A 13,976-nucleotide genomic window follows, 5' to 3' on the forward strand; every position below is an offset into this window, starting at 1 on the left:
CTCTCGTGTAACTCAAGAAAAGTTTACATAAGCCGAGAGCGAGAAACGTTCGGAGAATGTACAGTACATTGTTGTGATTTGGTTTGGACTCCAGGAATCTTCCTAGCCAAGGTCGCACTGAGCATCATTCTTTAGGGGGACACATTATATACTGATCTGTCTGTAAATTTGCCTGACATAATTTTAGCAATATTATTGATATTCAATGGTTACACATATGAGCCAGCTCAGCTAGGTTTCAAAGATAAAGGTTCAAGGCGGTCTTCATTGCTACATATTGTGTGCATAAGAACAAAACCCGTTTGTTATCTTTGTGCTCAAGCATATTAAGTTTCTCAATAACAATTCAATAGAATTGAAAGAGGCACACATGCTGGACACAATATCACCCACCACGTAGGTTATAAACTGAAATGAACCCATCCACATGCACGCACGCACACACACATACGGTAGTGCACGCAAGCATGCACACGCGCGCACACACACGCACACACGCACACACACGCACACACACACACACACACACACACACACACACACACTATAACTCTTATTCTCATCACGGCCTCTGTGTCTCTCTCGCTAGAAAGACCACAAAGCTGTTCAATAATGCCTCAATGGAAAGGGAAAGACGCAGGACTTGTGTGATCCATAATAAATGTGAGCTCGCTGCAGGTGGTGCAGTGTGCCTCGCATCCTAGAGAGTGGAGGGGTTGATGTCCAAGGTAACAACATACTCAAACGTGAACGTGTGTGAGACCACTGCAGGTACTGTAGCAATGTGCACAGTAGACCGTAGCATTCATGATCGGCAAATCTGAAGGTCTACACACGCATGCACGCACGCACGCACTACGCACGCACGCACGCACAAGCTCACAAGATCTACAAGCTCACAAGAGCTTGTAGATCACGATCGCAGTGACCGCGCGTCACTGCGAGCCGCACTGCGAGCTTGTACATCTGCTATTTTTCTTGAAAGATTTTGTGGCCAAATACATTTTCATTTTGGGGGTCCTCCTTGACACGGGAGAAGTTTGAGAACTACTGATTTAAAAAGCATTTGTAGAATCTGCCTCAGGTCATAATGGGTTAATTTGCCAGAAGATATATATTTTATGTCACGTGTCATGAGTACATCCACACAAGTTGCACTGGGGGGAAAAAGTGAAAAATGTTCACTCAGAACAAGGTTGAATCATTGATGATTGATGTGTGTGTGTGTGTGTGTGTGTGTGTGTGTGTGTGTGTGTGTGTGTGTGTGTGTGTGTGTGTGTGTGTGTGTGTGTGTGTGTGTGTGTGTGTGTGTGTGTGTGTGTGTGTGTGTGGTGCGCGTGTGTGTGAGTGTGTGTGTGCGCGTGTGTTTTTGTGGGTCATGAAAACCATGGGTGCTTACATATTCATCAAGATACTACAAGGCTTTGAGCAAGCTAGTGACTGTTAGTCATGCACTGTCATACAGTTAAAACAGTATAGTAACTATGTTTATTTATTTATTTATTTATGTATTTCTCCTTTAAAGTGTCCCTAACCAAGCCAGATGGAGAGAAGTGTGCTATTACACAACTCACAATGGTGGTTTGGAGATAAATAACTTGTTTATGTGGTGCTACAGCAATAAAACATTTTTAGTACGCTTACCAGCTGGGACTTCATTAGCAGTGAACTTCCCACACTAGTTTACGCTACGGTAGAGTATGATTTCAAAAGAAGAATACAGTGGCTTCCTTTTTGTGAGGGCGTACATACGTGTGCATGGCACGCGTGGCATTTGTGACGGCTCACACATGCATTTGTGTACATGTGTGCACCTGCAAACAGGGCATACGTTCACTTCTCAATTGCAGAAAAGGGATTTTAGAGTGACTTCTTACCGTTGTTAGTTTATCCTTCTGCAGCATTTTGGCTTTGTCCATAATCTCAGGGGACGCCGGCTTCTCTGTAAACACAAACATAAAGAGGGTCAGTTTTTGTTTTCTTTATTAATATTTCCCAAATCACATAGTATGGTCAATAAAACAATACCATACAAAAAAGTGTGTATGTTACCCCTCCTACAAGTTCCCACTCCGAAAGAGCCACAACCCTAGGTATCTCGTATCAACAAACAGTACATACCGTACAAAAAAGACATAAACAAGTCAAAGAAGTTAAGTATACACAGCAGAATATGCGACAGAGAGGATACGTTTTTTTTATTAAATATGCTGTGAGGAAAGTTGTGGATTCTAAAATGTCATGGAGGAAATATTGGCCGCTGTCTTTGCTGCTGCTCTGTAAGATTGTGAGAAGGTCATGAGCTCATTATGAGTAGATTTCCTGGGAATTTCAAAAAGAATGAGAGCTTTCAGCTTAAGGCTGCGGTGACACTGAACTTTGATTCTACCTATGCGGGTGGAGTCTGCCAATGCTTTTCAATGGAAACGAAGTGTTCTTTATAAAACATTTTTGCAAAAGTCTTCAAATGGCAACAAACCACTCCGTTCCCATTGAAAAGCATCGGTAGAATCTGTCCGCATAGGTAGAATTAAGGTTTGGTGTGACTGCACCCTAAACAAACCAAAATTGTAAATTTACATTTGCAAATGTATTTCATATGGGCTATTCCACTTGCTCCTTGAAATACGGTTTATTAATTGGCCTACTCCCCCCTCCCCCCTGTTTAGTATGGTACAGTATTTCTCTTAGTCCAGGTAAAATCATCGCTCTGTTCTTAACAACCCAACATGTGACTTGCCGTATGTATGTTTGTATGCACGGGACTTACTGTAAACCACCACAGTGATGGGATACTCCCGGAGGTTGGACTCAGACACCACCATGCAGGTGTAGATCCTCTGGTCCTGCAGTGTGCCCTGGCTGATCAGCAGGCTGGAGTTGTCGGCCATGTCGACCCGCGTGGCATAGCTGTCGGTGGCTTGCACAATGGCTTCATCCTTGTGGGCCTGTTTGAGCATCAGGTAACCTGCAGTGCCATCGTCTTTCTCCTGAAGGACGAAGGGAAGAAATGATTGTGTTGACTGGGAGCCACGGATCTGGGAACACTTATAACCCCTTTAAACCTAGGCTACACAGTCAAATCCTCAATGTTAATCTAACCCTCTCAGAGGATGTTACTGTGTAATTAAATTGTGAATAAATAAATAAATAAGAAATAAATTGAATAGTGCATTTTGCTCCTATTATCTTGTCGTTCATAGGATCTTGATTAAAATATAAATTTGACATTGTTGGATTGTTGGAAAGCAATCTATTGAGAGGAACATCTTAATTCTGTCTTTCCATATTAGTGCTGTATTGCAAATGTGTGCACAAGCATCCCATAAGGGTACATAACAGAATAATTGATTTCTCATTTGTGTTTTTCTGGATATTGAACGTCCTCATGTCTATAAACTGATGAATGAAATATCTTTATCTGGATCTTGAACGTCCTCATGTCTATATACTGAAGAATGAAATATCTTTACAATACAGTCGACAGTGTAGCAGACTAATGGATACTCACGTATTTCCACTTGGTGAACATCAGTTTGTCCCCTGGTGCTGTTTCATCACGCATGCATGGAACTACAATGGTTTCTCCGTACAGGCCGATAACGGTCTCCAGGCTCCGCACTATGAAACAAGAAGAAAAACAGTGTGTTCTTATTGGGTACACCGTGACATCAGCCTCCGTCTCAACAGCGTTTTACCTGCAAATGAGCAGAAGATTACAGTTGTCAGAGGAGGTAGTTTGTGACCAGGTAGTCGGCGATTGAAATGCAGATAAGGACAATCTGGGCTGTGGAAGTGACTGAGGCAGAGGCACACTCTTCTCTTTAAGCAATAACACACAGAGGCTGTGATATATCGTATTATACAGCTGAAGGTGTTTTAGCACAAGACAATGCGCAGTGCCTTAACCAATTAAGCCCTATACTATGTTGTGCAGCGAATAGCAATAATAGACGATGGACGATTTTGGAATACTCTCGGAAAAGCTACCTTCACGGGTCTGTCACACTGACAGTGTACAAATGGAACCAAAGGGTCCAAAGTTCAATTAACACTGAGGACTTTACAGTGTAAATTTGGGTCCCATAAGTTAAAAATAAATTCTCAAATGGGGGGTTCATGGCCTGATGCGTATCAAAGTGGGTGTTGAAATGAGAAACACTGAGCTACACAATGACAGACAGAGGAAGGCTATGGTAGTGATAGTGAATAGTGATGCTTTCATAGTGTTCAGGTACAGATGGTTGTAATTCAGAGGGTGAAGAAGAACCAGAAACACACACGGCAGTGCAGTGTCACGGTTAAAAATGGCGGTTCCATTGACAAATGCAAAGTCAACACTACTTCCCTCCCCCATTCACTATCAATGGCACACATTAAAGTAGTGAGGATGGAGGTTGCTATGGTGGCAAAGTAATCTCATGTGCAATGCTGGGGGTGGGGGGAGGACTGTGGACGGGAGAAGATGGATGGAGGGAGGTCAGATCAGAGTGAAGGGGCGGTGAGTTCTTGGTCTTCACGCTCCAACTCTTTCTCTTTGAGCTTTCAGCTAAATAGGCAGAACAGGCAGCGGTTCAAATTCTGCTCATTCCAAAGTGGTGAGGCCAAAAAGATTGCGGAAAGTGACCACTGACTGAAGTGGCTTCTGGGTTGTTGCTCGGTGCAAGTTGTTGTTTAGGCTACATGAAGTAATGTGGCAGCTACTGAAAAAATGCTGTTGGTGTATATAATTAATATACCAAGGTCATGTGCATGTGTATGCTGATGTTCTCTCTTTTTTGCTCTTTTTTTGCACTCTCACTCATTTTTTTATTTGAGTTGTAGTATTAGTATTATTAATATTACCGTTGCTGCTGCATTGTCTGAAGGAAAATGAACAAACGATGTGTTACTCTAGTCTTATGTACGTGTAGTCACAAGATGTAACAATATAAAGCACAATCTTGAAGTCTGATGCTCTTCCTTGTTACGCATCCAATGTTCTACTAGTGTTTTATTTTTACTTTAGTGCTACTGTAAATATAGAACAGGTATAAACTGAAGCTGATATTCTGTTACTACTGTATGTTATGTATTAGCATTATGGTTGTTATAATAATTACGTCAATAAAATAATTTAAACGAAAGGGGAGTTTAAATGCATTATTAATTGCACTCAACTCCAGAATCCAATTATTGAGCTTGAATTACTTATTTACTTACTTACTTATCTTTTCATCATAAAAAGAATGTGCATCCATACTTTTGCATCTATGCAAGATTTCGCATAGTTTGCACTTTGCACTGTTCCATTGCACACTCAGAAACTGTTTTAAACTCCCTTAGTCCCTATTGTCGTAAAGCATTATTTATTTATGAATTCCTTTGGGTTTCAAGCAAGAGAGAGTGGGTTCAGTTTCAGTAGCAGTATACAGCAATAGAAAGCATATATTTAATGCACATGAAAGTTTCAAAGCCTTATTTTTTTGTTCGGATGAAGGTCAGCTAAGAATAAAGCAACGTCTGCATAGATGTATAATTTTGTGTAAAGCCCCGTCAAAATCCTGAGTATCAATTGAACTACAATTACAACCAAAAGGATCTCACAGGTCTTTAATGTGTAGGGAAACATATAGAATTGAATTTAACTCCCCAAAAAGCCTTCAATTAATCTTATGGGTTAAGATTTAGAAATTTCAATAGGTAATGACGAAAATGTTGTATCTTCTCCTAATGAGCTTCAACACCATTACATTAATTTTAGTAGACCATTTGATAAATCTGTCAATTAAAGCTTAATGTTAATATGTTTACTCTTCTGTTACGCAAAACATAGCATTTTCTTTTTCTGTGTGTGTGTGTGTGTGTGTGTGTGTGTGTGTGTGTGTGTGTGTGTGTGTGTGTGTGTGTGTGTGTGTGTGTGTGTGTGTGTGTGTGTGTGTGTGTGTGTGTGTTCAGGCATAAAACACCTCTCAAAATCTGGTCCTGGCAATTTTTTCAGCCCAAGTACTTTGTGCCACATTAGGGATGGTACAATGGTGCCAATGAAAAAATAGCTGCATGTGATTTGGGGTAATGCAAGGCACAAGGCATGAGGGAACTATGCACAGGGGCTAACGAACCACTGCTACAGAGGGAGGAAATAAACAAACCGTGTGAATTTCATTAGATTGTTGTTTTTCTTTCTTCCAAAAGTAGCTGCGTGTCTCAAACCTCAGAGCACGCACGCACGCACGCACGCACGCACGCACGCACGTAAGCACGCACGCACGCACGCACACACACACACACACACACACACACACACACACACACACACACACGTATGTGGGGCCCTGTGGATCCGAATGAGACAGAGGAGAGATAGGGTGGGCTAAAGTTATCCCAAGGACATTTCAGAATAGTCAGGTGTTCCTATCCTCACACACACGCACACGTGCACGCGCACACACACACACACACACACACACACACACACACACACACACACACACACACACACACACACACACACACACACACACACACACACACACACACACACACACACACCACAGGTCTATCATATCTCAGGGCTTGTGTAAACAAGGCTGGACTGGAGGTGTTTACTCTGTACCTACGCAGGTGTAGAGTGTCATAGCAACAGGTTATGAAGGGGATAAGGGAGGTAGGTGAGAACGGACGGTAGGAAAGGAGATGTGCAAACACAGCTCAGGTTCTTCCCAAGGGGCCAGTGAGGCTTTCCAACATTGAAGCACTGGGCCCTAGTGGTAAGAGGAGGGACTGCAGGCGGACCCGTGGAAGTATGATTGGGAAACCCCGTGCAGCTGGGCTTTAACGTTGAGCACGTTTGCACTTCCGCATTTTGGGCACCAAATCTTGGTGCCCAAATCGAAAAAAGGCAACTTCCACTGACATGAATAGCGGGGGGGCGGAGCTTCGCGCCAGTTCAGTCTCTATCCTTCTTTATACTCTATGGTTCTTCCCCACAACAAAGCAATAGGAGTCAGGACTCCTGCTTAAAGCATTTCAAGCGCCATTAGCACACAGTGGTAGGAGAAGCCAGCATCACCACCAGGCTAAAGTACTTGGGAACAGCAATGCTTGAGTAATACTGAGCCTAGGATAATGCAGTCTTATAACAACAGGTGTGTCCAACTGCATAATTTGCAGACATTATAGACTTTCTAACCACTTTCAACCACTTTCAACCACTTTCACATTCTAAAAAGATGTGAGAATATTTCACTATTTGTCATACGATGAAGTATAGGGTTTCAATTAGTGGTTAAGAATATTGCTAAAAGTAGGTCACACTCCAAAAGTATTCCTTGCCCAATGCACTTTGCATTGCCATTGTCCAAAGAGAGATTGGCGTTATCAAATTCAGAGATGGCAAAAGTGAAAAGAAAGATAGACTATACAGCGGTATGTTTGTCTATGTGACCACACCACGCCAGTTCTCCGATTTCAACACACAAGTCATTCAGTATCTATGGTGTCTGGCTAACAAAAGAGGCTTCTATTTCAAGCCAGTGAGGCTCTCATGTGTAGCAAAGCATTGTGCACAAAGACAGGTTATGTCAACCTCTTATCAGCTCTTGGTGACTAAAAGCTACAAACACACAGTACAGAGGAGAGAGAAAAAGTTTGAGAAAATATTTAAAAGGAGAAACTTGTCAGTTGTGTACAATTTATGCATCTTGACCAGCTGGTGCAGCCAAGCAGAGGGGCAGAACATTTCCAAGCAGCATTTTCCACTACATTTCACTACATATCATTTTCAGAAAGTTGAATGTAGACAAAGTAGTTTAAGAGATGGTGAATGCAATCTCCACATTTGCCTGTTAATGAGCCAACTCAATCTGTCAATTCTAAACCCTACTACATGCGCCTCCGGTGATTATTAATGCAGTCATTGCAGTGAGTGCACACACCAGGAATTTGTCTCGGTGAGATTGGTGTGCTATACAATCCCAGACATCTGTCAGCGAGGCTTGTTTGTAAGCCTCACTGCCTCGGGGTAAAAAAAACTGTTGAAGTGGTGCTAGGAAGTGGTCCTGATCCCATATATTCCACATTATTGACTCCACTGAGAGGAACACGACAAGCTATAGTATACTGAGACAACAGAGTTTCCTACCTTTATTTTACACTCCCTACTCCTCACTTGTCCTCACCTCACCTCGGTCTGTTCAATGCTTAAAATCATTAGTGCAAGGGGGTGCACACAGGAGGATATGGAGTGCGAGGGGCCTTATCGACTTTGCCATGCGCAATTAACTTTGCTCAATGCGCAAAATGTTTGGAGACAGATAATTGACACTTCCTGTGGTGTGTGCCTCTGTCCTACAATGCAAACGTTTTAACCAATGTGGTCTACTTTTTTACAGTACAGTGCAAACTAGAAAAAGTGCCCCTCTGGGCACAGGTCTCCACCAGGCCAGGTCAGGTTGTGGCCTCCTGGTGGCGATATAATAGGCCAATGTGAAACGGTTGCCATTTCTTCTTACGCCTTTGATGGCAATTGGATGATTTGAGGCATTTTATTAAAGAAATGTGTTTTGCAAAAATCCACCTGTTGGTGGCACTATAACAGGCCAATGTGAAAAGGGTGGGATTTATTCCTCAGCCTAGTAGGAAAGTGCGTGAAAAATGTCACGTAAATTGGACCCTTTTTGTCCAATCCTAAACTTTGGAAGCCAATGTTAGCCAATTAGGATGGAATATGAAATATCTGACAGATCCGTTTCGACTCTTGACCACATGACTATAGAGATACTGTGTAACGATGTGCCTGATCTTTGGACAGAATCTGGAGTAATATAAAAAAAAAATGTTTCACAAAAGTCGGCCTCCTGGGTGGCGCTATAAAAGGTAGATGTGAAAACTGCAGGTCAAAGGTTTTTCCTTGGCCTCTAGGGTGTGTGCATGAAAGGTAAAAATATGAAAGATCTGCCTCATGGTGGCACTATAACAGGCTGTTCTGGAAAATTTGGGACAGAGGTTCGTCCTTGGTGCCGGAGATTAGCTGTACGCAGACGGACGGACGGACGGACGGACGGACGGACGGACGGACGCACGCACGCACACACGCACGCACGCACGCACGCACACACGCACACACACACACACACAGTGAAGAAGCACACCATTGTGAATAAATGTTCATACTCAGGACCTTCTTAGTGTGATGCAGTAACCAAGTACATTTATTTACAATATTTGCAATACTTAAGTACCGTATATTTCCTAATAGTAGCCCTGCCTCAATTAGCCACCCTGCAGTTCCTTTTAATCCCCCGGGGTCTGACAGACCATTTTGCGTATTATACACCCAAATAATAGCCTAATTTAACCATTTGGGTCCGCCCTGGCTATTATTTGCAATTTCTTCAGCCTAATTGGAATTGTAACCAAACAATGACCCGGTGAAGGCCAATGGCAGTCAATATGTTCATGAATTAAGATTGCAAGATTGTTGTCCATATCTTCATTGTTTGGGTCGCTGTATTTTCATATCTTGTACTAACATGGATATACGGTACGGTGTAAAAACAAGAGGCAGTGCATGATAGGGCAGATCAATTTTTTGCTGAAGGGAACAGACTGCTGATCTAGTGATCTACCAGTACCACTTCACTATTGAGAGCATCCTGACATGCCGTTGTGCAGTACTGTCTGACACACTAGTCGCACTACAGCAGTACGTGGCTAGTCAGAACGGCTCGGAGGACCGTCGACTCCCCGTTCCCAAAACTGAGAGACAACCACCCCACAAATGGGCCTCTAACATCATGAGAGACCCCCTCACAGTACTTACCCCCCCCCCCCCCCGTTCATCACTCTACCCTCAGGCAGGCTCTCGACTGATACGCACATGAACCGGCAGGCTGAGAAACAGCTTTTTCCCCAGAGCCGTGGACATGCTGCTGAACCCATAACCCCCCCCTCCAAAACAACTACCACCTCCCCACGGGCAATACATAACTCCTGCTACAGCTACAGCAAGTGCAATACGTGTTGGGTTCACTTGTTATGCTCCATTTATCATGACTATGACTATTGACTATGTGTTTGTTATGGTGAAACTGCAAAGAATCTGGAATTTTAACATTGAATGAAAAAAAAACCATTGAATTTTGATTATTCACTTTATGTAGGCCAGTACTGTAGACTGTCAATCAAAATGTTAAAGGTATATGTGGAAAAGGGTAACTGGGTGACAAACATCACACAGAATCATTCAAAATTAGCCTGGGGTCCACCTATGCTTTCTATGGCATAGGCAGCTCCCGGCAGGATCCACCGGGAGAATCTAGACGCAGCTGCGCGACGTGAGACTAATTAATTAGAGCGACAGAGCGAGAGAGGAGTGTGTTTGTGTGTGTACGTGTGTGTGTGCGTCAATTTAACAAAGGTGCAGACGATCAGAAATCAGCAGAGAGTGATCGACGTTTGCGCTACTCTATGCCGAATTGAAGTGGACTCGGTCCCAGACTTTTTTCCCCCCCTTGAAATAAAAACGTCTGGGTTTCCGAGGCTAGTCAAAATAGAACTTGGAAAGTTTGCGTCACCAGCAGCCAATCAACGACATTAAAATGATTGAATTCCCTGAAAACAAACCGATGCAGCTATTCTTTCTTGAATGATATGCGGTCAGGTTTATGACTGTGTGCGTGCATGCGCTGTGATACTTGACTTGTTGTTTTTATCATTAGTGTATTCTGTCATGTACAGTATTTACTATTTTGTAATGTAATGTATTCTGCAATGTTTTTATTTATTTCTAACTGGACTCTTGGAAGACTATCAAAAAGACCAAATAAAAAATCTAAATCAATATCAGTGATCATTCATAAAAACAATCAACAAATAATACCCATTATATAATAGGTGCATTATTCCCCACACACTACTAAACATAAGTTTAGTTTTGCTGTAGTGTGAGAATAAACGTAAAATAATTGAGCAAGACAATGCCGTCTTAACATAATGAAAAATGGGATTGAGGAACTGGAATCAGTTCCATCACATTTGGAGTCGTTTCTGGATCACGTCTGCTATACGATTACAATACCGGTGGTTCTCAAACCTTTACATTTCACGGACCACCATAACTCTGAGAGTACAAATGGGATCAAATGGACCCATAAGGGAACTTAGAGGGAAAATAATGTATTCTGCAAATAACCGCCATCAGAGTAAAAAATGAGGACTATCTTTTTAAAATATTGCTGCAAGGTTAATATTAACAGGACCATACAAAACCGTACTTGACCCATAATGTTCCATGTGGTTCCATTTGTACATTCTCAGAATTACAGACCTGGGACCCTAGGAATCGTTAAAAGAAACTATTAAGGAATCGGACCGTTAAGAGGGAATTGTTAAGGAACCGGAATCGTTAAATTCCTAAAGGATCCCAATGCCATCCACCACGGATTGCCAAGTCGGACCGTGCAGCTTGATCACTCCCAAGGCCATCGGCTGCTCAGCGCATGGCAGGCCCTCGCCTCAAGGCTCGCCTGGGCGCACTGGCCTCGTGTTCAACTGACGTAGAACATCATGCGTGGAAAACCATTCTGTTCAGTTGGTCCATACAATCCTCAGAGCGTTCTGACGGACCACTCTCTCTAGTAGTGGGTGTCAGACAGTCCGTCAGCATGCCTATATGCTTGTTTTCCCCCCACAACAATGCCCAGACCATGCCTTGTAAGTTGTTCATTAATCGGTTCATTTGTTGCCTATATATTTATGCAAAAGTAAATCTTTCTGCATCTGTTCACCTCGCAGACTCAATGTGTCTGGTGGTGGTTGGCTGCTGCTGCCCAGATATTTCAGATTTTAGAGCTTGTTCACGGGCAACCTTGATTAGCACGCTGCATTAGCATAACACCACACCCGCATCCAAACATAAAGTGAAAGCTTGAAACCTAGCGTGTGTTTGTGTATGTATGTGTTTGTGTGTGGACAGTTTCCTGTTTGCAGAGCAGACAAATATTTCAAGTTGGTGTTGTTTGAGATAGCTAAATGATACGTAGCTTGCAGAGTTAGTTCAGATATACTCAGTGGTATGCAAGACCCACATGTCATTCGCTGACGTGGCAATCAGCTGCCCAATTGGGCGGGGTATTTAAGCTCACCTAAGTCTGGATTCTTCCTGCGTTCCTTCCTCTGCATATGCGTTCCTGGTGTTGTTATGCACTGTTTGCTCCCACCGCCACCCCAGCACCACCGGTGGGCTCTGCTATTCCTGTTCCCCATGGGGGGTTGTTATTGTATATCTATCTCCCTGCTCTTAAGGGTATGTATAATGTATAATTGTGCCGAGCAGGGAGAAAAATGTAGCAGAGCCGAACGCCAAGATATAATGTTATATCTATTCGTGAGTTATCTGACTGAACTGACGCAAAATTACAGCAGCCTAGAAGCCCTTAATAAGTGCAATTCTTGTATGCATTTAGTGTTTATACATGCAGCCTACAGGAGTTGGGCAGTCAGCACAAATGCATCTACTTATAGATTTCCAATAACACAGCAGTACATCAGATATGATTAGGATCACGATTAAGCGAGCAAGCTGCATGAACTTCTCAAGTTGGTTACATGAAAGTTCATACTTTACCTTTTTCCACATGTACGGTCAAATTAAATGTGACAATATTTCGGTATCATATTGCAGATATAATCTACAGTATATATAGTATAGTGGAACCTTTTATGTTCTAAACATCCAGTTTTTGGGTGTAATCATATGTTTGTTTACACATTCACACACCATAAGATTTCCATAAAGATAAATAATAAGAAAAAATAAAACATTATGGTATGAAAATGATGGCGATATTGTTGATCAAATTTTCCCACACACACACACACACACACACACACACACACACACACACACACACACACACACACACACACACACACACACACACACACACACACACACACACACACACACACACACACACACACACACACACACACACACACACACACACACACACACACACACCAAGCATCAATGTGTGTGTTTGTGTGGGGTTGTGTAAGAGACAGAGAGATAGAGAGATGCATCTCTATGAGTCATCAAAGAGTCCCCTGCCATGGCAGTGATCAAAGGCAGACTGCACAAGTGGGATAAAAAGGGATGCTGTATTTAGGGGAGGATCGGTGATCCTGCTGACTGTCGTTTACTTTGTGTATGTCATGTGCATAAAGATAAGAGTATGTTTATTGTTAGCCCACGCGTACCTGAGTGACAGGTAGTACACATCTGGCTCCTTCCACCATTATATTCGAAAGAGCCATTATTATCTTATTATCAACCTGCTTTGCGAGGTAGGTTGATAATCATATTTGAACTGGGGACCGCCCACCCCAACAAGCATGTTGGATCGTCTAATTTCACAATTTTTGCCTCTTTCACATATTATTTTAGAATTTGGCCAATGTTTGACCAGTTTTTATGTTTGACCAATATAGTTTGTTGATGCAGTAATGGTCTTTTCTTAAAAGTCCTTAAATTGTTATCTAGGGGACTCCCCCCCCCCCCCTCCCCAAATACTGTGGCCCACAGGTTGAGAAAGAGTGAAGTAGGTAATAAGTTAGTCTTGTGTAGCCAGACAACTATTCCACAATCTCCGAATGCTATATACAGGTAGAGTCTGGAACTACACCTCCCAAAATCCCAAATGTGTTTGTCATTTCCGTTCACAAAAATATATTTTAAAATAAGCTTATTTTTTTATTTCCATTTCTGCTAAGCAGCAATCTACATATGTTTAGATGATTTCTATTTATATTAGGATACATTTGCGCGACTGTAATGACAAAACGGAAGTGGGGAGGAGGCTTCACTTCCGCTTTATATTTTACTCATGATCAGAGCTTCCGTTCTCCAGACTGTATGACCGAGGCATTTGAAAATTGCGAGAGGCAACTGTCTGGCCACGCAAGACTAATAATAAGTGGAACAAGTCGAACCA

The 13,976-nt window shown here is 42.5% G+C and overlaps 1 protein-coding gene across 2 annotated transcripts in view; it reads right to left on the minus strand.

Annotated features, from left to right (window-relative positions):
• The window catches only part of alcama (activated leukocyte cell adhesion molecule a), a 79,395-nt gene that overhangs the window by 26,831 nt on the left and 38,588 nt on the right, over nt 1-13,976 (minus strand). For both annotated transcript variants that reach the window (XM_079508164.1, XM_079508165.1), the window contains exons 2-4: nt 3,512-3,621; nt 2,771-2,990; nt 1,878-1,942 (exon numbers count right to left, since the gene is read on the minus strand). In XM_079508164.1, coding sequence (XP_079364290.1) covers nt 1,878-1,942; nt 2,771-2,990; nt 3,512-3,621 — 395 coding nt within the window. The remainder of the gene's footprint in view (nt 1-1,877; nt 1,943-2,770; nt 2,991-3,511; nt 3,622-13,976) is intronic.

Source organism: Electrona antarctica (genome assembly GCF_951216825.1).
Source record: "Electrona antarctica genome assembly, chromosome: 8".
In the NCBI taxonomy this organism is placed as follows: Eukaryota; Metazoa; Chordata; class Actinopteri; order Myctophiformes; family Myctophidae; genus Electrona; species Electrona antarctica.